General features: G+C 42.0%; 1 protein-coding gene across 1 annotated transcript in view; it reads right to left on the reverse strand.

Annotated features, from left to right (window-relative positions):
- The window catches only part of LOC141100758 (uncharacterized), a 450,303-nt gene that overhangs the window by 145,036 nt on the left and 278,135 nt on the right, over positions 1 to 27,132 (reverse strand). The window contains 1 exon segment of the mRNA XM_073589442.1: positions 3,441 to 3,557. Coding sequence (XP_073445543.1) covers positions 3,441 to 3,557 — 117 coding nt within the window.

Below are 27,132 nucleotides of genomic sequence, written 5' to 3' on the forward strand. Positions count from 1 at the left end.
CAATTAATGTAAAATGTTTACAGTTAACTGAGGATATAACACTAGAGACAGATGAGATAATGAAAATGTATTAATCTTCATATATTATCTTATCAGTTCTTGAAAAAAGGAATATGTAAACCATAACACGTTGAACTTCCAAATGAAATATTTTGACAGAATACCCAAGCTGCTTAACCCTCTCAATACCATGATCAATAGCAATCACAGCACTTAGAAGGTTGAGAGAGAGAAGAGGCTACCTGTCTCATTCCTTGGGTACCTGGCTACCTGTCTCATCCCTTTGGCACCCCAGAAAAGCATTTACGGGCAGGTGATGATAGTCATGGCAGCTGATGGTCAATAATGAACTCCGAGTCAGCCAATTATGGAGTCCTGCTAAACCCAGACAGAAGTAGGGTCCAACAGGAGATCTGCCAGTGCAAACTGGCCGGTCTAATGCATTGCAAATTTAAAAACTCACACAACAAAAAAAGAGAAATTTTTTTTAAAAAAATTGTAAAAATCTAAAAAAACCCCAGAAAATAAAGAACAAAAAAATTTACACCAATAAATAAATATAAACAACAAAAAGTGGCAAAAACTATGCTTTATCATCATATCGCCGAACAACAACTGGAAAAAGACAAGCTAAAAATCATCGAATGTAAATAAAAATGGTAAAGTTGAAAATATTGTCTTGTCCTGTAGAAAACAAACTCACTGATTGTCTGCAGAAAAATAAAAAAGGTACAGCTCACACAATAAGGTGATGCAAAAACTATTTTTTTCGTTTGTAAAATTGTTTTTAGTTTGTAAAAGTGTTAAAACAAAATAATAATATGTGTGGTGTCACTGTAAAGGTACTGTCACACTTAGCAATGCACCAGCGATCCCGACCAGCGATATGACGTGGTCAGGATCGCTGGTGCATCGCTAAGTGGTCGCTAGTGAGCTGCCACACAGGCAGATCTCACCAGTGACATCGCAGTGGTCGGGGGTCACTTCTTACCTGTCAGACAAGACGATCCTGACGTCCTCCCGCCCGCGTCCACGCGTCGCTTGTCTCCACAGCAGGAAACGCAGCAGGAAGCAGACGATGAGAAGCGTCCAGGACGTTCTCACACGATCAGCGATAACCAGCGGGGGAGCGGTCGGAGGTAAGTATCAGACATAGCGATATCGCTAGCAATATCGCTTAGTGTGACAGGCCCTTAAGTGTCCCGACCGAAGGAATAAGGATATCTTATCACTTTTTCTAAACAATGAATGGCATTAAAAAATAATTGCCTAATTTCTGCTTTCTGTTTATTCTGCCTCCCAAAAATCAGAATAGAAAGTGACCAAAAAATGTTACATGCCACAAAATGGTACCTATAAGATCAAGCCCTCACATGACTGAGGATGAAAAATAGAAAAATTGTAGCTCTCAAAATATGGTGATGCAAAAACTTTCTTTTTGTTTGTGAGCTAGTTCTATGTGCTATGCTGATCTCATACATTAGGGTTTCCATTCAAATCTCTGAAATACACAACTCATTCAAAAATTTTTATGAACATTCCCTATAATGCGACAGATGGAGACTCTTGATTCCGTCTGACCTATCATCATCATTTTAGGCGTGCACAAAAACAGATAGCATCTACATGCTTTGCATTACTGTAGCAAGGAAAGCCCACTTAATTTGCATGTCTCCAGAAGCACAAGCTGAGCACAATGTATTGGGTAGTACAAATTATCTGACTGTACAATGTCATATTTGCAATGTTTACTTTGCATGATCCACTGCATGCTTGTTTCTGAAAAAACACCCATGGAATCAAAATTGTCTCTACACTAGTAATTTTCAGACCGCTGTAATCTTAAAATTGGGTCAATTGATGGAGTCCTGACACTTATTGGCTCTCCAAAAGTAAAATTTTTCATTTTTCTCCCGAGCCCTGATGTGTGGCTAAACACTACAGTTCTGCTAATTATGGGATATTGCCAGCATTCAAGCAAAATTGTGCATACAAGGGTCATATTTACCTATTTTTCCTTGTGAAAGTTAAATATGCCCCATAGATTATGCCCCCACAAAATGCTCCATAGATTATGCACCCATAAGATGCTCCATAGATTATGCCACATAAGATGCTCCATAGAATATGCCACCATAAGATACTCCATACATTATGCCCCATAAGATGCTCCATAGATTATGCTCCCATAAGATGCTCCATAGATTATGCCCCATAAAATGCTCCATAGATTATGCCCCATAAGATGTTCCATAGATTATGCCCCCATAAAATGCCCCATTGATTATGCCTCCATAAGATGCTCCATAGATTATGCCCCCATAAAATGCTCCATAGATTATGCCCCATAAGTTGCTCCATAGATTAAGCCCCATAAGATGCTCCATAGATTATGCCCCCATAATATGCTCCATACATTATGTCCCATAAGATGCTCCATAGATTATGTCCAATATGCTGCTGCTTCAAAAAAATAAAATTAAATACTCATCTCTCATTGCTGGGGCCTGGTACCGGGTCCTGAGCAGGCAGAGTCACAAGTGCGATACGGTGAAAAGGTGCCGGTGTTGCCACTGGCTCAGGACCCAGCACCAGAAATACTCACCTGTCCCTGGTCCATCGCTACTGTCTGCCATGTCCTGTGTCAGTGACTGTTCAGGCAGCAGAGGGCACGGCACGCACTAACCACATCACCACTCCCTCTGCTGCCTAAACATCGCTGACACAGGACGCAGCAGGCAGCACCGGGGACAGGTGAATATTGGATATACATACCCCCCTCCTAGCGCAGTCTCTGCAGCCCCCCGCCTCTCCCACAGTCTCCGCTTCTTCCTTCAGAGGTCACGTGGTACCGCTCAATAAACCCATAAATATGTGCATTTTCATGAATTTAATGAGCGGTACCATGTGACCGCTGAAGGAAGGAAGGGAGACCATGGGAGAAGCGGGGGGTTGCAGAGACACATCAGGTGGGGTCAGTAGGATCTCTGACACCCCCGCTCCGCCTCCCCCACCAACTCCCAGGTATATGACTCGTGTATTAGCTGAGAGGGGGACTTTCAGCCCCAAAAAATGGGCTGAAAATCTCGGCTTCTACACGAGTATATACAATAACAATTTTAGTGTTATAACAGTGATATACGTTTAAGGACATAACATTTCCATTTTCATCACATTTTTAATTAATTTACACTTAGGAAAAGAGCATAATGTAATGAATAGCCTGTATTGATTACAGCCAAATATCAGTATATAATAAGTATCACTCAAAATGACGTTTTCTTGTAGTATGAAGAGCTTAAATTTTAAGCAGGTTCTGGAAAATAATTATAATATACATTTTGTCATGATCCCTGTTACGTTGACAGCCATAACTGCATTATTTAACACAGCTAAAAAGGAAAAGTTAAAAAAAGAATCAATGTGAATTCAGAACTCACCTGTGAATCCATCATTACAGGTACAGGTGTAACTTCCTATTGTGTTAGTGCAGGTGGCATCAGGTGAGCAGATATTGGTCAGACATTCATCAATATCATCACACTGGGTCCCATCACCTAATTTATAAAAAATATTTCTCAGTTAATTGAATATGTTACATTAGAAATAGATGTAATCTTGACTGTGTAATATTCTAACCCTAATTTGGCCTTAATGCCCACACATCGTTTTTTTTCTCATTCTAGGAGTCATAATCTTTTTTCTTTTAGTAGACTTAGCTGTATGAGGATTATTTTTTAGTGTGAAGAGTTGTATTTGACAGTGGCACCATTTGAAGGTATGTACAATACAATACTTATTTTATTAACTCCTTATGGGAAGAAATAGAAAAACTATTATTCTGTGGCTGTTTTTTGACATTTTAAAATTTACAATTATAATTAGCTGCAAAAACAAAATATTATCTTAATTCTGTTGCTCATTGTGAAAATGACAATATTAAATTTATGTTGTATCATTTATGCTTCATTTTTTTTGCAATAAATATTTTATTTGAAAAAAATTCACTTGTCTTTATTTCCCCAAAATTATGGTGTAATCGGTCCTATTTTGGGGTACAAATGAATTTTCAGTCACTTTTTATTGTACTTTTTGTAGAGTAAACAAAAAAAAGCAGTAATTCTGTCTAGTATTTTCAAACACCACTCATGATTTGGTATAATTAACACTTCCACATTGTTCTGCAGGTTGATTTGATAATGTGATTTGGAATATCAATTTTATTTATCATTTTTTATGTTTTACTGCTTTTTTAAAAATTATATATTTTGGTCACTACTTTCTGGAAACCATAACTGTATTTTTAACTGGACAGAGTTACGTGAGAATTTTTTTGCAGGACAAACAATATTTTGCAGGACAAAATCCATGACATTTTGCTCACTTTCTATTTAATTTTTCCTGTAGAGCAATGCAGAAAATCTACAATTCTGGCATTTTTGTTATTGTGCTTGTGTTCTCCATAAATAAATAAAAATACAGTTTATTAGTATGAGTCAATATTTTTTTGCAAAAATGCCTCAATTTTTTTTCTTGGGGGGATTTTACTCTGAGAGCCATAATCTTTTATTTTTTCTGAGCACAGAGCTCTGTGAGAGCTTGTTGACTTGTGTGTAAAAAGCTGTAGTTTGTATTGGTTCTATTTTTTTCATTATATTTTTATGTGAGGATTGAGCAAAAATAACAAATTCTGTCATGGGAAATAATGATATATTATAACTTCCTGACTTTGAGACATACAGTGAGGGAAATAAGTATTTGATTCATTGCTGGTTTTGTAAGTTTGCCCACTGACAAAGACATGAACAGTCTATAATTTTAAGCGTAGTTTAATATTAACATTGAGAGATAGAATATCAAAAATAAAATCCCTGATTATAGTATGCACCCAGATTTTAAGTAACAGAAAATTATAATATTTACTGCTAATTAAAACCTTTTTAGAGATATAAGAAATAGGAGAGATTAATTTTACTGTCTTGTACAGTCAGGTAAAATTCATATTTTAATACCATTACTACTATTTTATTGTTACAATCTTAAATGGCAAAGCCAACAGTTTCCCGATAATAGAGCAATAAGCAAATATTGGGATAAAGGCGAGCCTATCATTTTTTATAAATAGTAGTATTAGTCGATAATATGGGAGTAGACAACTATTTCTATTTTAACATTGACTACATCATTTTAGTATATTTATTATTATTAATTCTATCCTATTAGGGATCATTTAATACTGGCTTCTAGAAGACTCAAAGTGGCTGGAGATATGTGGTCTCTGCTTCATATTCTCCTCCTTCTCCCCATTCTTGCTTTAATTAGTCACTTTTTAGTTTGCAAAAGCCACACACATTGTACCCATCTAGACCAAGCAGTCAGACTAGTCATTACAGGCATTTGTTAAGGGAGGGCGTGTGGCATATCTATTAGCACACGAAAAACCATTGATCCATTGTGATGTGCCAATAACATTATTATAAAAAATAGAAGAGTTTAAGGCCGTAGCCCTGGAGGAACACAGTTATGTAGCTGGTGTTGCATTGACTTGGATGACACTATTCACATAATAGGGCTGTAAACTTTACTGGTTTTATGCTCTTTTGAAAAGAGAGGTCGAATAGGAAAGTAGGAAGAGTATGGCTGTATGGTAAGCAATAGGGGAGGATGGTTTACCAGCAAGTTTAATCCTTGTGGGTAGAATTAAAATAAGACACTAAAATTTAACTTTTCTTTTAATCTATAGACTCCCACTAATATTACTGAGGAGTGTGAGAGTCAGCTGCATTATAAGATGGTGAAGGCTCACAGTTCAGTAGAGTAGTAAATATAGGATATTTCAACTACCCAAATATTGACTGGCATCATGGTATTTCTTCAACTGCAAAAGGGAGAAATTTTCTGAAACTTGTTGCAAGATAATTATATGAGCCAGTTCATCTTCTAAGAACCTACAGGAGGGGATACTCTGTTGGATCAGGCCATTTAATTTCTAAAAATGCAGAAATAAAAATCCTGAAAATCTTAGTACCAGTGACCATAATATCATTCTTTTTTCCATAACCTGTAAGAGAAAAAAAAAACCCTCAAGATTGGGAGGATGAAAACGCTTAATTTTAAAAAGACCATTTTCTCGACCATTTAAGGCTGCAGTTCAGAGTATTGATGCTTATCAATGTGAATGAAATGTTCCCAGATAAGCTGTATCCAAGAGTTCTTAAGGAACTCAGCTAATTATCATTGAGTCTTTAGATACTGGTACTATCCCAAGCGACTGATGTACAGCTAATGTGGTGCTTATTTTTCATAAAAGCTCTAAGTCTTTCCACAATAATAATAACTGCATGAAAAGAAGAAAATCGGAACAGAATGCAAAAATGTTATGTACCCAGAAATGGTGCCAATAAAAACGTCAACTTGTCCAGCAAAAAATAAACCCTAACATGACTCTGTTGACAAAAATTTAAAAAAATGTATAGCTCTCAAAATATGGCTATGTAAATACTATTTTTTGTAAAAAAAGTATCTTTTAGTGTGTGACAGAGGCCAAACAAACAAAACCATCCGTTAATTGCACCAATCCGAAGAATAAATTTGTCTTATCACTTATGCTGCATGCATAATGACCTGAAAAATAAATAAAATCACTTTTTGACATAGTATTGATTTGTTCATTTCGCACATTTATCCTGCGTGCTACGCTGAGCACTTACAGCGGGTGTCATGTCCCATGATTTTGAATCATCAGACAGTACTGCATTTTACGATATTGTTGTTTCCATTGCTGTATATAGATCTGTTCCTTTTAGAGGTTTTCTCCTCCCCCCTTGCATGTGACTCTCATTTCTGTAACCCCTCCCTTCTCCATTTTTGAGTCTTCTCCATCTTGGAGACACACGTTTATACAGCTCTGTAGAAGGAAAATCTCTTTTTACCTACTGTAACGTGCATTATGCAAGGATTCTGCCGAGAATAAACCTTCTACTGGACTCTTCAAACTTGCTCTTTTCAGTCGAGTTTAAACTATCTGCGGACATCATTAAACATGAGTAACGGCCAACAGACTCCATGGGTTGGCAGTCTGAGCGCCCACACACTTACAGTTTGGCCATGAGGCAGAATAATAAAAAGAGATTCCTGCAGTTACATCTGTAAAATCGTCTCCAGCTTCTACAAGTCAGAGCAGACATTAGAAGATCTGCTTACATCATATAGATTTCCATCAGCCTGTGTGCAGCACAGCCCCTCCCCCAGCCTTCACCCTGCAGAGACTGTAGCAGATCATATTACACAGATCTCATCTGCCTGTGAGTTACAATGGCTGAAGGAAAGTCTGCAATATCTGAATATGAGGACTCGGCCACTAACAGACCCAGGCGCTCTGCTAAGCCATCACTGAAAGCTACAGAGAACCTTGAAGTCATTAAACATGAACTTTCTTGTAATATAGCCGTCTTATGGCAAAGACTGCAGAGTCACATTAACAGCATCTCCCAGTATGCCTCTCATGAGTTACCAGCAGAGGGAGCCCTTGAACAATTGTACTCTGCATACCAGGCTTACAAAGACACTTGCAGAAAATACATCTCAACGCTACGGAAATTAAATACGCCAGAATCGCTAAAAGAATGTGAGGTCTTCCAACAGCTCAATGTCGAACAAAATAGCACCGTGCGCGACATTGTGAACAAAACAGAAGCAAAAATCCCACAAATGTCAGAAGTAACATCGCACAGATCCAGGTCTGCTAGGAGCTCAAAGCACTCAATCAAGTCAAGTTCATCAAGGTACTCAGCCCTCAGTGAGCAGCTCATAAAAGCGCGTGCCGAAGCAGAATCTTTGAAAGTGCAAGCCATTTTCACCCAAAAGAAAGCAGAGAAGGAAACAGTATCTGCACGCAAGAAAGCAGAGATGGAAGCGGAATCCGCACGCAAGAAAGCAGAGATGGAAGCCGAATATGCACGCGAGAAGGCGGAAATAGAAGTCCTGTAGAAGGAATACGAACATGCAGCAGCCGTGGCAAAGCTAAAGGTCTTCGAGCAGGCTCTAGGTGGGAGCCAAGGAGGCAGCATCAATTCGTACGAACTCGACATGGAAGACCCACTTAAGCGCACAAGAAATTATGTGCTGAGCCAAACCAACGAACCCCTGACCACCAACAACATTCCCAGCAGCACCCATCTCTCTCTAGAGCATCAGGACGTCGATCCGCCTGCAGATTCTAGCTTTCACGGTCAGTCAAATGAACCACAAACATTCAAACCCGAACCTTCTTCATGTGTCAGTACACAGCCTGACCCTACACCTCAGCCAGTGCCATACGCCAACGTCTACATGCAACCTAACATGCCGACAAGGCACTGCGCTCCTGATAACTGTGTGGTTCCAGTCCCGCATACAACAGAGATCATATGCCACAAACCGGTTGCTGGTCTAAATGCCTACACCACTCCGTATCTTCCCATGTTCTTGAACCAAGAAGCTAAGACCCATGCTAACAGCATCACTCAGCTGGCAAATGTTACTCCAAAGTCAGAAAGAACAGACATGGCTGATTTTGCGAGGCTAATGATACGCCGAGAACTCACCAACACCGGTCTCAGAAGGTTCGACGACCAGCCTGAGAATTACAGAGGTTGGAAATATACATTTAAAGCCGCAATTAGTGATCTTGGCATCACTGCTGCTGAAGAGCTGGATCTGCTAATCAGGTGGCTCGGACCTCAATCCACGGAGCGGGTTAAGAGGCTCAGATCCGTCCACATCAGTAATTCAGCAGCTGGTCTCATGGCTGCATGGGAAAGACTAGAACGTAGCTTTGGCAGTCCTGAAGCCATAGAGAATGCACTGTTTAAGCGTCTACAGGATTTCCCCAAAATATCTGGCAAGGACAGTTCAAAATTCCTAGAGCTCAGTGACCTACTCCTAGAGCTCCAGTTAGCCAAGGCAGACACGCACCTACCTGGTCTTAGCTACCTGGATACCGCTTGGGGCGTTAACTGAATAGTTTAAAAGCTGCCATACAATATACAAGAGAAGTGGGCCACTATTGGATCAATGTACAAAAAAGCCAATCAAGTCTCCTTTCCTCCATTTTCCTACTTCTGTGAATTTATCAAGGATATCGCAGAGCGTAAGACCGACCCGAGTTTTTCCTATGTAGAACCCAGCGGACCTGGTCCAACTCCTCCTAATTATGAGGGTCCACGTACTAAGTTGAAAAGCCAAGGAGGCCCAGTGTCAGCGAAAAAGACCGACATCCTTCCCACACCTACATCAGCTCCAAACCAGAGCAACACAGGGGACAAGGTTGAAGATCCTAATCGTATGTGTCCCATTCATAAGAAGCCACATCCCTTAAAGAAGTGCATGGGCTTCAGAAAGAAGCCGCTCCACGAATGCAAGGAACTTCTAAAGACGTTTGGTGTATGTTACAGATGTTGTGCTTCTACTGAACACTTTGCTAATAACTGTAAAATTCCTATTAAGTGTTTGGAGTGTGACAGTGAGGACCATGTGCAAGCACTCCATACATCCCAGCCTACCTCTGCTCAGCTCACACCTTCCATACTCACCACAAGCTATGGCAGGGAGGAAACAGAGCAAGCAAGTACTAAGAAAGGTATCATCTTCATGCACAGAAGTTTATGGAGAAGACCTCTGGGACAAGTCATGTGCAAAGATATGCCTGGTGAACATATATCCTAAGGGTCAGCCCGAAAAGAGCACAAGGGTGTACGCCATCCTGGATGATCAAAGCAACCGATCACTTGCAAGGTCAGAGCTCTTTTGATTTGTTTGATTTAAAAGGAAATGCTTACCCCTACACCTTGGGTACTTGCAGTGGTGTCACAGAGGTCTCTGGGAGAAGAGCCAATGGACTTATAGTATCTTCACTTGAGAACAACGTAGAGATACCTCTGCCTACACTCGTTGAGTGCAACCAGATACCATCCAATAGAGAGGAGATTCCAACGCCAGAGGTTGCTCTTCATCACCCTCATCTAATGACGATAGCCAACAAGATACCAGCTCTTGACAACAGTGCAGATATCCTGATCCTGCTCGGTAGAGTGTTAAATATTATTAGTTATGGATTTATATATTAGTTATGGAGTTGTATTCTTATTACACTCAGTTCTGTACTGGACATTGCCTTCCACTGACACTGCATGTGCTATTTTAGCAAGTGGTAAATGTCAACTCCTCTACATATGTAAGTTTAGCTCATGGTAAAAAGTTGACTCCATATATACAGAGATCACGTGCTTTAAGAGACGTATATAATTCATGGCTTACTGTAGAGGTAGCGCTTGCTCCCTCCCCATCATGAGACACAGACGTGTGGAAGTCATCTGTGCTGGGCCATGACATTACGAACAGCTGGTATGTAACTTTGCTACGTGAGAAGCCGAACAGAGACAGACGCCATTTCCCATGTGGGATCCCAGAGAAAGAAGGTTACAAGCTTTGCTATGAACAAATGGACAATCTCTTTATAATCATGCACCTATTTTTATGTTTTTCTGTAATAATCTTTTCTTTGATGGAAGTATTTTACAAGAATGCGCATTATTTTACATAGAGACATTCTCCGACTGCATAAGGTACGTCAGCAGATCAATGGACCACATGAAGCTCCATTTGCTCAACGCTTTGATCTAGGCTGGGTTATCATAGGCAACGTCTGTATAGACAAGATGAAGAGGCCTACAAAGATTTACTCATGTAAGACTCATGTCTTGCCAAATGGTCGCAGTACATACTGTCAACCATGCCCACATCACTACTAGGTGAAAGAAACACTGAGTGACTGTAAGCGGCAGCTAGAAACCTATGAGAACATGAATATATTCTGGTCCTGTGACGAAAACCTCAGGTCAACGGTGTTTGATTCTACAAATGAAAATAACAAGTTGGCACCAGCAAGAGAGGACAAAGAATTCATTAAGGTCATGAACAAGGAATTCACCCAGTTTGACTCCAACAACTGGACAGCACCCTTACCCTTTCGTTCTCCAAAGACAAGTTTGCCAAACAATCTGCAGCAAGCAACTGCAAGACTTGCATCTTTAAAACGAACTTTAAAAAAGAAACCAGAGATGGAAAAACATTTCCTCGACTTCATGCAGAATATCTTTGATAGAGATCATGCAGAGCCTGCTCCACAACTAAAGGAAGGAGAAGAATGCTGGTATTTTCCATTCTTTGGTGTCTACCATCCTCGCAAACCCAATCAAATCAGGGTGGTGTTTGACTCCAGTGCCCAGTATGAAGGTATTTCTCTCAATAACCTGCTCCTCACTGGACTCAACCTGAACAATAGTCTCATAGGAGCCTGCAAAGAACATCAGCTTGATCATTTCTTAACCGACAATGGGTGCGCTTGGGTGTTCAACCCTCCACATTCATCGCATACGGGAGGATCCTGGGAGCGCATGATTGGAACTGCACGAAGAATTCTTGATTCAATGCTGCTGGACCACAAGCTGCCACTCACCCATGAAGTCTTGGTCACCTTCCTCGCGGAAGTGTCTGCAATAATAAATGCCAGACCGCTGGTGCCGGTATCGTCGGACCCTGATCCCCCAATGATCCTTACACCAGCAACTCTTCTTACACAGAAAATTGGAACCGCCACAATTCCTCCTGGAAATTTCAACCACAAGGACATGTACAGACGTCAGTGGAAGCAGGTACAACACCTGTCTAATGTCTTTTGGCACCGTTGGAAGACGGAATACCTGCATCTGCTCCAGAGCCGTCACAAATGGCAAACAGCAAAACCTAACCTCCAAGAAGGAGACCTCGTCCTCCTAAAAGACAAAGAAGCTCATCGCAACGACTAGCCAATGGGTCTTATCACCAAGGCTATGCCCAGTGAGGATGGAAAGACCCGAAAGGTGGAAGTCAAGGTAACAAAAGGTGGTTCATCACGACTTCTCCTTCGCCCAGTCACCGAACTTGTACTGCTTCTACCAAAGGAGGACATCACATAAAAGATATTTCTACTGGACACAGCTCATGATGGAGAGCATACCGACATACACCCTTAACTGTCAAGAACTTGAACTTCATCTTTGGATTGTTTGGGTTGGTGGAAGTGTTGGCACGTTGCGGCTTCCCCAATCTGAAGATAGGTTCTCCTATGGACTTGGACTATCCATCCGTTAAGGACTTCACGTCATCAACCAAGAATTGGACTTACAACTGTTACAGTTTATTTGCATGTTGTGTTTCTTCTTTTATTGTCTTTCAGGCTTCTAGCACGCCGTTGATCATCATCGTAACACGTCATGTCAAGTTGAATCATCATGAAATCTAAAGATTTCAGATGGGGAGCGTCATATCCCATGATTTTGAATCATCAGACAGTACTGCATTTTACGATATTGTTGTTTCCATTGCTGTATATAGATCTGTTCCTTTTAGAGGTTTTCTCCTCCCCCTTGCATGTGATTCTCATTTCTGTAACCCCTCCCTTCTTCTCCATTTTTGAGTCTTCTCCATCTTGGAGACACACGTTTATACAGCTCTGTAGAAGGAAAATCTCTTTTTACCTACTGTAACGTGCATTATGCAAGGATTGTGCAGTCTCAGAAACGTTTCGGCCCACAACAGGCCTTCGTCGGTCTGCCGACTGATGTCACAGTGTGGTGACTAAATGCAAGTCCAAAAGAGACTAATTTCTTATATATCGATTCCTGCTATCAAGGTTGGTGCAGGTGTGCACTGTGCACTCACTTGATACTGTTTGCGTATGGGCTGGTAAACTAGCCAGACTCAATATATATTGATTTTGATGCGGTATCTAACTCCTTGGATTCAAATTAAGATGATGCACATTGTGAGATGCTTGGCCATGTAAGACAGGCGTTTGATATGGAAAACTAAGTGCTCTTCAACCAGGGGTCCATCCAGGACTGTAGCTTGTGGAGGTCGGTTTGGGTTGTGCAGATCAAAATGCGGTATCCACCGCTGTCATACACCGCTGTATGTTAATGTTAATAACCAGGTCAATTGTTACCATTCTGACCACTGTCCCTTTATGAGGTAATAACTCTGGAATGCTTCCATTAATCCCAGTGATTCTGACACTGTTTTCTCATGACTAGTGTTGAGCATTCCGATACCGCAAGTATCGGGTATCGGCCGATACTTGCTGTATCGGAATTCCGATACCGACTTCCGATATTTTTTCAATATCGGAATTCGGCATCGGAATCGGAAGTTCAGTTGATTGACGGCCTGACGTCATCATGATGCGCGGTGTGTGCGCATCATGATGCGCCGTCATTTCGGGCCTTCCGGGGGTCTCTGCCGGCCTGCCGGGGGGCTGTGCCGGCCTGCCGGGGGGCTGTGTGGACTGCCCGGGGTCTCTGCCGGCCTGCCGGGGGGCTGTGCCGGCCTGCCGGGGGGCTGTGCACCCTGTGGGGGTCTGTACCGGCCTGCCGGGGGGCTGTGCCGGCCTGCCGGGGGGCTGTGCTGATGTCCGGGGGTCTGTGCAAGCATCGTCCGATGGGACTACAAGTCCCATCGGGCGATGCCTGCTACCATGACAGTGATTGACACATTAGCCAATGATGGGACAGTAGTAGTCCCATCATCCGGCTAATGTGTTAAATGTTAAAAAAAAAAAAAAAAAATACTACATACATACTACATGCTACATACATACTACATATATACTACATACATACTACATACATACTACATACATACTACATGCATGCTACATACATACTACATATATACTACATACATACTACATACATACTGCATGCTACATACATACTACATACGTACTACATACATACTACATGCATGCTACATATATACTACATGCTACATACATACCACATACATACTACATGCATGCTACATATATACTACATGCATGCTACATACATACTACATATATACTACATGCATGCTACATACATACTACATGCTACATGCATGCTACATACATACTACATACATGCTACATATATACTACATACATACTACATATATACTACATGCATGCTACATATATACTACATACATACTACATATATACTACATGCATGCTACATATATACTACATACATACTACATATATACTACATACATGCTACATATATACTACATACATACTACATATATACTACATACATGCTACATACATACTACATACATACTACATATATACTACATGCATGCTACATATATACTACATGCTACATACATACCACATACATACTACATACATGCTACATATATACTACATGCATGCTACATACATACTACATATATACTACATGCATGCTACATACATACTACATGCTACATGCATGCTACATACATACTACATACATACTACATGCTACATACATACCACATATATACTACATACATACAATACATTCATACAATACATACATAGACATACAGTACATATAACATAGAGTAACATACTTACCAATACTTGTCACATTGTTCCCCGAAGCCATTGTCTTTCCGGAATAAATATTAACATAACAAACCACAAAAATACTCACCCACGATCCGAAGCAGTCCACGAGTGTGTCCCACGACGATCTTGGGTAGAGAACTGCAGCATCAGATGATGCTGCCGTTCTCTACGGGCTGCAGGAATCCAATGACGGAAGGTAGGTATCCTTCCGCACTGTATTCCTCCGCCACTTAAAAAAAAAAAAGTCCCTAGTCTCACTTTATGCCATTGCTGTGTGGGAAATTCCCACACAGCAATGGCATAAAGTGAGACTAGGGACTTTTTTTTTTTTTAAGTGGCGGAGGAATACAGTGCGGAAGGATACCTACCTTCCGTCATTGGATTCCTGCAGCCCGTAGAGAACGGCAGCATCAGCTGATGCTGCAGTTCTCTACCCAAGATCGTCGTGGGACACACTCGTGGACTGCTTCGGATCGTGGGTGAGTATTTTTGTGGTTTGTTATGTTAATATTTATTCCGTAGACGACAATGGCTTCGGGGAACAATGTGACAAGTATTGGTAAGTATGTTACTCTATGTTATATGTACTGTATGTCTATGTATGTATTGTATGAATGTATTGTATGTATGTAGTATATATGTGGTATGTATGTAGCATGTAGTATGTATGTAGCATGCATGTAGCATGTAGTATGTATGTAGCATGCATGTAGTATATATGTAGTATGTATGTAGCATGCATGTAGTATATATGTAGCATGCATGTAGTATGTATGTGGTATGTATGTAGTATATATGTAGTATGTATGTAGTATATATGTAGCATGTATGTAGTATGTATGTAGCATGCATGTAGCATGTAGTATGTATGTAGCATGCATGTAGTATATATGTAGTATGTATGTAGCATGCATGTAGTATATATGTAGTATGTATGTAGTATATATGTAGCATGTATGTAGTATATATGTAGCATGCATGTAGCATGTAGTATGTATGTAGCATGCATGTAGTATATATGTAGTATGTATGTAGCATGCATGTAGTATATATGTAGCATGCATGTAGTATATATGTAGTATGTATGTAGTATATATGTAGCATGTATGTAGTATGTATGTAGCATGCATGTAGCATGTAGTATGTATGTAGCATGCATGTAGTATATATGTAGTATGTATGTAGCATGCATGTAGTATATATGTAGTATGTATCATGTAGTATGTATGTAGCATGCATGTAGTATATATGTAGCATGCATGTAGTATATATGTAGTATGTATGTTGCATGTAGTATGAATGTAGCATGTATGTAGTATGTAGTATGAATGTAGCATGTATGTAGTATGTAGTATGAATGTAGCATGTAATTTTTTTTTTTTTTTTTACATTTAACACATTAGCCGGATGATGGGACTACTACTGTCCCATCATTGGCTAATGTGTCAATCACTGTCATGGTAGCAGGCATCGCCAGATGGGACTTGTAGTCCCATCGGACGATGCCTGCACAGACCCCCGGAGCCTGCACAGACCACCGGCAGGCCGGCACAGCCCCCCGGCAGGCCGGCACAGCCCCCCGGCAGGCCGGCACAGCCCCCCGGAGCCTGCACAGACCACCGGCAGGCCGGCACAGACCACCGGAGCCTGCACAGACCCCCTGGCAGGCCGGCACAGCCCCCCGGCAGGCCGGCACAGCCCCCCGGCAGGCCGGCACAGCCCCCCGGAGCCTGCACAGACCACCGGCAGGCCGGCACAGACCACCGGAGCCTGCACAGACCCCCTGGCAGGCCGGCACAGCCCCCCGAAAGGCCCGTACAGACCCCAGAGAGGCTGTACAAGGGCAGGAAAGGGTTTTTCTTATTCCGATACCGGAAGTCCCATTGACTTGAATGGGACTTCCGGTATCGGAATCGGCGATACCGATACTTTTTTTAAAGATCGGCCGATACCATCCGATACGATACTTTGAAGTATCGGATGGTATCGCTCAACTCTACTCATGACATATTGTACTTCATGTTAATGGTAAAATTTCATTGATATAACTTGCATTTATTTGTGAAAAAAATGGAAATTTGGCAAAAATTTTGAAAATGTCACAATTTTCCAACTTTGAATTTTTATGCCCTTAAATCACAGAGATATGGCACACAAAAAAATTAATAAATAACATTTCCCACATGTTTACTTGATATCAACACAATTTGGGAACCAACATTTTTTTTTCTTAGGAATTTATTAGGGTTAAAAGTTCACCAGCGATTTCTCATTTTTACAACACCATTTTTTTTAGCGACCACATCACATTTGAAGTCACTTTGAGGGGTCTATATGATAGAAAATACCCAAAAGTGACACCATTCTAAAAACTGCACCCCTCAAGGTGCTCAAAACCATATTCAAGAAGTTTATTAACCCTTCAGGTGCTTCACAGGAATTTTTTGAATGTTTAAAAAAATGAACATTTAACTTTTTTTCACAAAAAGATTACTTCAGGTCCAATTTTTTTTATTTTACCAAGGGTAACAGGAGAAATTGGACTTCAAAAGTTTTTGTGCAATTTGTCCTGAGTACGCTGATACCTGATATGTGGCAGGGAACCACTGTTTCGGTGTATGGCAGATCTCAGAAGGGAAGGAGTGCCGTTTGACTTTTTCAACGCAAAATTGGCTGGAATTCAGATCGGACGCCATGTCACGTTTGGCGAGCCCCTGATGTGTTTAATCAGTGGAAACCCACCACAAGTGACCCCATTTTGGAAACTAGACCCCCCCATGGAACTTATCTAGATATTTGGTGAGAAATTTGAACCCCCAAGGGCTTTACAGAAGTTTATAACATACAGCTGTACAATTAAAAAATCATATTTTTTCCAAAAAAATGATCTTTTCACCCCCAATTTTTATTTTCCAAAGGGTAACAGGACCCCAAAAGTTATTGTGCAATTTGTCCTGAGTACGCTGATACCCCATATGTGGGGGTAAATGACTATTTTGGCGCATGACAGAACTCAGAAGGGAAGCAGAGCCAAATGACTTTTTTCGGCTGGAATTGAGATTAGACACCATGTCGCGTTTGGAAAGGCCATAATGTGCCTAAACTGTGGAAACTAGACACCCCAAGGAACTTATCTAGATGTGTGGTGAGCACTTTGAACCCCCCACTGCTTCACAGGAGTTTATAATGCCCGGGCGTGAAAATAAAAAAATCATATTTTGTGTGGCCCTCTGTATGTAACAGAGGACATTATTCAACTCACTTTGAGTTGAATTAGGCAGAGTGATTGAGATAAGGGATTTTTGTTATCTTCTCTTTGTAAAATCAAATGACCACTGAAAAGTGAAAGAAAAAAAAATCCCTGAATGAGCACGTATGAATGAATCATCACACATCATTTTGTGTCAAGAAATTGTTACCTTTCTATTTTTTGTGGGAGATCCCGGACAGATGCGTTATGGATATTTCAATCTACATCTGAGATTGAATGAATTGAGTAATGATATACAGTAGCTCGTGTTATATGTGGCATTACATTGTAAAGTTTCCGGGATGTATTTGGTCAGAAAAGGGTAAGACTCGATTACTCACATTATAGTTACCTGCTCTTACAGTGAAATCCCGTGATTTTGAGTTTTTTTTGTAGAAATTGATTTTGATTAAATCTAAAGAGCTACAGCATTCTCTGTTACTTTGTGAAGGACACTACATTCTGATGGGAGGGGGGAATGAAAGAGCTGCACGGTTTTGCACTCCTCTCCTCTTATCTCTGCTGAGTGACTAATAGGGGGCACAGAGTTGCTCTCAAGATTCTCTGTGCTTGTCCTTGGTGCAATGCTCGCTATTAGATTTGTGCATTTTAAAGCAACAGTACTTAATTGAAGTGGAATGAAATTTTGCAAGTTGAAGTTGGAAGTTGAAAGTAGAATATGGTGCTTAGTTTAGAAGGAAATTGTAAGTGATTGTTTGGTCATTAATGTGTTTGAACCTGCTTCTAGTTGTGTGATTAATTTGTATAGCATGTTGTGGATCAACAAAGGAGGCAGCCGACTGTATTGCTGATAAAGTAGGTTAGAGGCCTATCACACCTGGGCCTTCTTACGTTAGTCAGCTGGTTTTTTTGTTGTGGGTGAGAGGCGAGGGCAAAGAGCCTTCTGGATACACCTTGGCAGGCTCACTCTGACTTGCTATGTGTGGGCTGTAAGACAGAGGTCCAGGCACACAGAAGGGCATTTCAGAAGAAAGATGAGCTGTCTAAGTTGAAGCAGCCTTCCCACAATCCATGGAGCAGGGCTGGAAGGAAAAAGGCCTATTCCTATTCTAGCCAGCTGATCTTACGGGTGAGAGGCAGAGAGCCTTCTCGTTACATCCTGTTGGTCTTCCGGGTGAGAGGCAAGGAGCCTTCCCGCTACACCTTGGCAGGCTCTCTCTGACTTGCTAAGTGTGGCCTGTAAGACAAAGTCAGGCACACTGAGAGGGCGTTTCAGAAGAAAGGTGAGCTGTCGGGAGGAAAAGTTGAAGCCATGGGCAACTTTTTCTGTGTACAGTCGGTGCCCCCAATGGGATCCAAGACAGCTATGCAAATTGAAAAAGACAGAGAAGAAAGGAAGCAGTAAAACAAGTGGGACCAATATTGAAAAAGGCAAAAATACCAGAGTGTGAATGTTTGGATGTACAAAAAAAAGGCACAGACAAGGGAAGAAAATAGCAAGTGAATAAATGATGTTTGAGAATGTACAGCAGTACAGAAGTAAGGTGTATTAGGAATGCTTTGATTGACAAAGTTTAACCAGAGACCCAGACAAAACAGATGGACTTGTAAACACTGTGGTCAGACTCAGACAAACCCAGACTGAATAGCTACTTGTGTGACCTGTGCTACTGACCTAAGCGAGTTGCACTAAATCCTGTCCAGACAAGATCATATGTAGTGACATAAGAAGCTGACATAATAGTGTGGTTAGTGGGGACATTGACCTTTGAGGAGTAAGCTGACAGTAGACACCAGACGACCAACCCCATCAGGACTTAGAAGGGCGACTAGAATAAGAAAGATGCAGGTGTATTAGCCCTGGGGCCCCTCTGACCAGCTAGCTTTGTTGAAGCAGTTGCCTGACCCTGAAAACCAACCATTCCCCTTTTTACAGACACATAAAGGAAGTACAGCAGACATATAAGTGTACCTGGGCAGACATAGAGAGGTTGGTGAGTTTAAAGGGAGGTGACATACTAGGACATCTATTTAAGACACATACAGATGTGGCAAAGAATTAGGCTTGGGGCATGGATGATAAATCTGCACGGTCTGGGGAGATGTACGTGAGTCACTAAAACAATGGGCTACAATGGAACAATCAGAGCAGTCTGTACTCCTGACTAACGTGACACAGCAAAAAGGAGAGCGTGTAGAGATGTACTTTGGATGGTCACAGCTGAAATGGGCAGACATGGGGTACATTTGCATAATCCCACTTGATGTTAGAATACTGGTGAATGCATTCATTGATGGTAAGAAAGTCTTACAAAACGCAGTACAGCCAGCCAGACCTGAATGGAGATATGTAGATCCGAAAGACCTCCTTAAAGTAGCTAAAGTAGTTGAGCAAACAAGGACAATAAGACAACCTGTCATGTATGCTGGAACACAAGGAAAACAGTGGAGACGTAATAAGGGACCAAGGGACCTAGATACAGTGAGGTGCTGGAATTGTGATGCTTACAAAACTTATTGTTAGTAACAATACCCCTATGAATTTACTGTCATGATTAAATTCGAAAAAAAAAGAGGAAACACTCCTCCTTGTTTAAAACAATACCCCTTGAGCCTAGACAAATCAATGGCCCCGAGCAGAGATATTAAAGAGTATGTTAAGGCAGGGGTTCTAGTGCAAAGATCTTCCCCCTGCAACACCCCTTTGTATCCCATTATGAAAAAAGGACCGAAGGGTTCCCCTATAACTTATAGAATGGTTCACAACTTACTGTAAGGGCTGTTAATGATGTTACAGAAAGTGTGACCTCAATTGTCCCTAACCCACACACGTCTGTCACAGATCCCAGTGATGTCAAAATGTTTCACAGTCATTGATTTGGCTAATGCATTTTTCTCTGTACCCCTGCACCCTGACTGTCAGTATCTTTTTTTCCTTTATTCATAAAGGTAAACAAATTGTTGGACAGCCCTCCCACAAAGGGGGAAAGAAATCCCCTGCCATCTACTGAGCAGCAATGGCAGGGATCCTTGAGTAGTGGCAATCACCTCCTCCGCAGATTGTACTATTACAGTACGTGGATGACCTTTTGCTGTTCTGCCTGGACCAGAGGTCCTGCAGGGAAGCTACAGTTTCCTTGCTATGTTTTTTTTAGCAGAAAAGGGTTGCAAGGTCTCACGTAACAAATTACAGTATTGCAAACAAAAGGTGACATTTTTGGGATATTGTATTGCCTAAGGTACCGGACACCTGACTGAAGACAGAAAACAGGCAATTCAAAATCTCCCTCTACCCAGGTCACATCAGCATCTACGCACCTTCCTAGGTTTGGTGACCTACTGCAGGCTTTGGATAAGGTCTGCTTCACAAATGATGCAACCACTTTATGACTGCTTGTCATCAGACCCCTAATGATCTCACTCAAGAAGCAATTGATTCCTTCCACTCCCTCAAACTGCTCATTGTGTCAGCCCCGGCCTTAGGCATGCCAAACTATGACCAGCCATTTTTATTGTTTTGCACAGAGCAGGGAGGACATGCTACCACACTACTGACACAACAACATGGAGGGAAACAGAGACCAATAGCTTACTACTCAGCACAATTAGACTCAGTGATCAGAGGGTCACCTACGTGTGTCCGTGTGGAAGGAGCAGCTGCATTACTACTAGGAAAGGCATGTGAGATCACGCTGACTTTTCCTTTGACAATTTATTCCCCACATGACATCCATTCCATACTCGTACAAGTTCAACTAAAACATCTGTCTATGGCCAGACATCTCCGACTTGAATGTGCTCTACTAATTCCTGAGTATGTCACCCTCAAAAGGTGTAACGTTCTGAATCCAGCCACCCTCCTGCCTGTGGATTCAGAAAAAGGAGGAATTGGTGACCGTATTAGCAAGTGAGGAAGAATACTTTGACATGATGCATGAACATGACTGCATAGAACTGATGAGTCAGGAGACAGTGGGTTTTGCACACGTTCATAAAAAACCTGGTCCTAATGCAGATTTTCAGTTTTTTGTAGATGGCTCCAGATACCACAAGGATGGACGATTCTACACTGGATATGCAGTAGTATCCTCACATGAGGTAATCCGAGCTGAACCACTTCCTCCTCAAATGTCGGCACAGGAGGCAAAGTTGAAGGCACTCACTGAGGCGTGTAGAGCTGGTGCAGGTAAAGTCACTAATATTTACACTGACTCAAATTATGCATGGGGAATAGCCCATGCTTATAGCCCTATCTAGAGAAGCAGAGCGTTCCTTACATCAGCCGGTAAGCCCATTAAAAATGCAGAGCTGGTGAAACAATTAATGGAGGCATTGATGTTACCAGTCCAGGTTGGCATTGTCAAGGTAAAAGCACACACAAAAAGTGACTCCGTGGAGGTAGAGGGCAACAGAAGGGCGGACGAGGCTGCTAAAGTAGCAGCAAGGCGGCCTAGGGAGCAGTGGACCGTGGCGGGGAGTCAGCGTATTCCAGCCACACTGAGCCTAGATGTCCTGAAATCTCTCCAGCAACAGGCTGCCCAAACAGAGAAGGTACACAGGGGGAGACTGGGAGCTGAGCTGAACTCAAACGGAGTATGGGAGAATAAGAATAAATTGTGCCTACCGAGGTCCCTGCTCCCAATCATGGTGCAAGCAGCACATGGCCCCACTCACGCCTCGAAAAGTCACATGTGTGCCATGGTAGATGCCTTCTGGATCGCTCCTGGTTTCAGTTACACAGCCGTGAAACTTGTACAATCATGCCTCATCTGTGCACAGCACAACCCAGGTAAAACAATAAAAGTCCCTAAGAAAGCGACACCTAGGCCTCTCTACCCGTTTCAGAGACTGCAGATTGACGACATACAGCTACCAAGGTAGGAGTGTATGCAAATATCCTAGTATGTGTAGATCTCTTCTCTGGTTGGACGGAAGCCTATCCGGTAAAATGTGCAATTGCTAAAACGACTGCAGACAAACTGATGAAAGAACTGATCTGCAGGTATGGTGTCCCAGAAACCGTAGAAACAGATAGGGGTACACACTTCACGGGAGAAATAATGAGGGAAGTCATGCAGGCCCTGGGTGTACAGCAAGCATTTCATACACCATATAGGCCACAAAGTAGTGGGAAAGTGGAAAGACTAAATTTGACACTTAAAATGAAAATTCAAAAGGCCATGGCAGAGACAGGAAAGAGCTGGGTAGAGTGCATGTCTGTTGCACTCTTTTCAGTCAGACACACTCCAAATAGAAAGACAGGCTTGTCTCCCTTTAAAGTCCTGTTTGGTAGTGCAAAAAAGACTGGTCTGTACTTCCCACAGGTGCTACAAATGCAACACGGTTCTATGACAGCCTATGTCCAGGCCTTGCAGGAAAGACTTAATGTGGTGCATAAACATGTGTTCTCATCCATTCCAGATCCTAATGAAAGTGCAGATGTGCATCAGCTGAATCCAGGTGATTGGGTGGTTATACGCAGACACGTGATAAGGAGCCTGGACCCACGATTTGACAGCCCCTTCCAAATCCAGCTGACCACATCCACCTCAGTAAAACTTGAGGGAAAGCCCACCTGGATCCATGCCAGTCACTGCAAGAAGGTCCTTTCAACAGCAGAATGACTGTACTCCTCATCACCATGCTGGCAGTGACAGGTTTACTGCACTCTACAGAGACACAGGATAAACTCTTAAATGCTGACTGGGACAACAAACTTATTCGGCATAATGCTCTTCTTATAAAGGACATGGAAGGACAGAAACCAAAAGACTGTTGGATCTGTACACACAGCCCAGTATCTGTGAGGACTATGCTGTACTTCGCCTTACCTCTGGAGCCATGCAAGGTATTAACCCCACACTGCATATACAATGAGACTTGGACTCAATCTAGGTTTTGGGGAAAAGATGTGCCCCGTGATATATCTGCCTCATGGGCCCCCCAGACTGAACTGTGAACTGTGGTTCAGTCTTCAACACACTGGAGCAAATACCTGTGGTGAGGACAATAATTGCTTCCGTATATACACTCATGATCAAACACAGGTTAATGAGACGGTGTACCAAGATGGTGTTGAAGGCTGTAAAGCATCTACAGGTAAAATAAAAAGGAAAGGAAGGGGTAAATGTACATCTGGTATAAGGGGAAAACAAATGAATAATACCTAGTGTGCCCATAAGCCCTTTCTTGTATTTTTTTTTTTTTGCATTGTACAGACTTGTATGCAAATTTTGTTGTTTTGCTTAGTGTTTTATGTAGCCGTAAAAGCACCAATATATGTATTACTTAAGCTACTGAATAATGTATGTGTGAAAAAGGAATCTGAGGCTGAACCTTCTGTAGTGTATCATAGACCCCAGATAGCCATTGCTGATGGGGAAAGTGAGTGTTCACACTGAGGGTGGATGGGCGAAGCAGGTAGGAAGCCCCCTGAGACAGTAGCTCCTTTGTGGACATCAGCTGACCCTGTGGCAAAGGTTATACCATTTACAAAAGGGGGAAATTGATATAGAAGATTTAATGGTTTGCCTTTATATCCCTTTAATTGCCTTTAATTCTTGATTTGCCTTTTGCCTTTCATTTATTCTTATGACGCTGCAGTTTGCCTGTCTCCTCTTCAAGGGAAAAATGCTTCTTATCATATATATGTTCTCAATAGTCAGTAACAACATGTTCTGGGTACATTGTAAACAAGGTACGACCCTGAGGTGATGGTGGGTGATGGTGGGGGCCACATGAGCCCCATAGAGTTACATATTGCTGTTATTGGTATAAATGACTGCCTTGTATTTCATTACGTCAGATAAAGTGATCTGCCCACGTCCCGTGTGTGAGCAGTCTCTTTTGTCTCCAAGCGCTTGTAAATTAAGGGCGAAACTCCTAATCTGGACTCACTGGTGATCTAGCTTACCTGACTTTGGGTCAGAACGAAAAGCAGCTACGACACAGCCGTACAATTAAATAAATCATATTTTTTCCACAAAAATAATCTTTTAACCCCCCAATTTTTATTTTCCAACGGGTAACAGGACCCCAAAAGTTATTGTGCAATTTGTCCTGAGTACGCTGATACACCATATGTGGAGGTAAACAACTATTTGGGCGCATGACAGGGCTCGGAAGGGAAGCAGCGCCAAATGACTTTTTTTGGCTGGAATTGAGATTGGACGCCATGTCGCGTTTGGAAAGGCCGTAATGTGCCTAAACTATGGAAACTAGACACCCCAAGGAACTTATCTAGATGTGTGGTGAGCACTTTGAACCTCCCAGTGCTTCACAGAAGTTTATAACGCCCGGGTGTGAAAATAAAAAAAATCATATTTTTTCCACATACATGATCTTTTAGTCCCCAATTTTTTTATTTTACCAAGGGTAACAGGAGAAATTGGACCCCAAAAGTTGTCGTCCAATTTGTCTTGAGTACGCTGATACCCCATATGTGGGAGGAAACTACTGTATGGGCACACGTCGGGGCTCGGAAGGGAAGTAGTGACGTTTTGGAATGCAGACTTTGATGGAATGGTCTACGGGTGTCATGTTGCCTTTGGAGAGACCCTGATGTGCCTAAACTGTGGAAACTCCCCACATGTGACCCTATTTTGGAAACTATACCCCCCCAAGGAACTTATATAGATGTGTTGTGAGCACTTTGAACCCCAAAGTGCTTCACAGAAGTTTATAACATAGAACCATAAAAATAAAAAATCATATTTTTTTTCCACAAAAATGATATTTTTGCTCCCAATTTTTTATTTTCCCAAGGGTAACAGGAGAAATTGGACCTCAAAATTTGCTGTGCAATTTGTCCTGAGTAGGCTGATACCCAATATGTGGGGGGTAAACAACTGTTTGGGCACATGGCAGAGCTTGGAAGGGAAGGAGCACCGTTTGACTTTTTGAACGCAGAATTGGCTGGAATTGAGATCAGACGCCATGTTGCATTTGGAGAGTCCCTGATGTGCCCAAACAGTTGAAAACCCCCAATTCTAACTTCAACCCTAAACCCAACACACCCCTAACCATAATCTCAGCCCTAACCCTAGCCCTAACCCTAAGGGTGTGTGCACACGTTGCGGATTCTGCTGCCGATCCGCAGCGGATTTGACCCTGTGGATCCGCAGCAGTTTCTGCTGCATTCTACAGTATCTTTATATTCAATGGTAAATGAAAAACGCAGTGCACATGCTGCAGATTTGCTGCGGTTTTCAATCCGCGGCATGTCACTTCTTTGTGCGGAATCCGCAATGGTTTGACACCTGCACCATTGCCAGGTGTCAAAATGCAGGGGAAAACCACAGGCTAATCTGCACTCAATCCGCAGGTAAAACGCAGGTCATTTGACCTGTGTTCCTCAGTTCCTACTGGAATCAATGAGGATCTGCTCTTCACGGGTTTTCTTGGCTAAGATTTCCTGTTGGTTACTCTCTACTATTTTGGACATGTTGGTGGATTGAAATCATCACCTGACTGTGTCCTTTCCTTGTTACATAGGAGTCGTCTATATTCTCCTGCTGGTACAGGGTCATTCTGACATCAAGGGCAATTGGGATTGTCTCGATTGAACATATTATATACCATTGTGGGGTTATAATTGAACAGTTTATTTGGTTTCCATCTAATATACAAAGCTCAAAGTGTGTATGTATGTATGTGTGTATGTCCGGGATAGGCATCCGCACCGTCGCAGCTACAGCCACAAAATTTGGCACAGTCACACGTCTGGACCCCGAGAGCGTCCTAAGCTATGTTGTGAGGTGAAATTTTAACCCTGCGTGTTCCAATTTACCAAACAATTTTGCCCCTATCTAAATACTGGGGAAAAAGTGTGTGCGTGTCAAGCCCCGCCCCTCATTATAATGCCATAATGCCCCTATTTGCATAATAGGGAAACAGTGTGTGCGTATCAAGCCCAGCCCCTCATTATGATGTCATAATGGTTGCCATGGCGATGCTGATGTCATCATAGATTGCAAGCCCCGCCGCTAATTATGATGTCCTAATGGTTGACTATGGGATGGAGGATGTGTGATGGGTATATGGACACTGGACTATGGGATGGAGGATATGTATGATGGGTATATGGGCATGGGACTATGAGATGAAGGATGTGTGATGGGTATATGGGCACGGGACTATGGGATGGCGGATATGTATGATGGGTATATGGGCATGGGACTATGGGATGGAGGATATGTATGATGGCTATATGGGCAGGGGACTATAGGATGGAGGATATGTATGATGGGTATATGGGCACGGGACTATGGGAGGGAGGATATGTATGATGGGTATATGGGCATGGGACTATGGGATGGAGGATATGTATGATGGGTATATGGGCACGGGCCTATGGAATGGAGGATGCGTGATGTGTATATGGGCACGGGACTATGGGATGGAGGATGTGTATGATGGGTATATGGGCACGGGACTATGGGATGGCGGATATGTATGATGGGTATAT

This window comes from Dendrobates tinctorius, unplaced genomic scaffold (assembly GCF_039654945.1).
Source record: "Dendrobates tinctorius isolate UK_male_01 unplaced genomic scaffold, ASM3965494v1 ptg000107l, whole genome shotgun sequence".
Classification (NCBI taxonomy): Eukaryota; Metazoa; Chordata; class Amphibia; order Anura; family Dendrobatidae; genus Dendrobates; species Dendrobates tinctorius.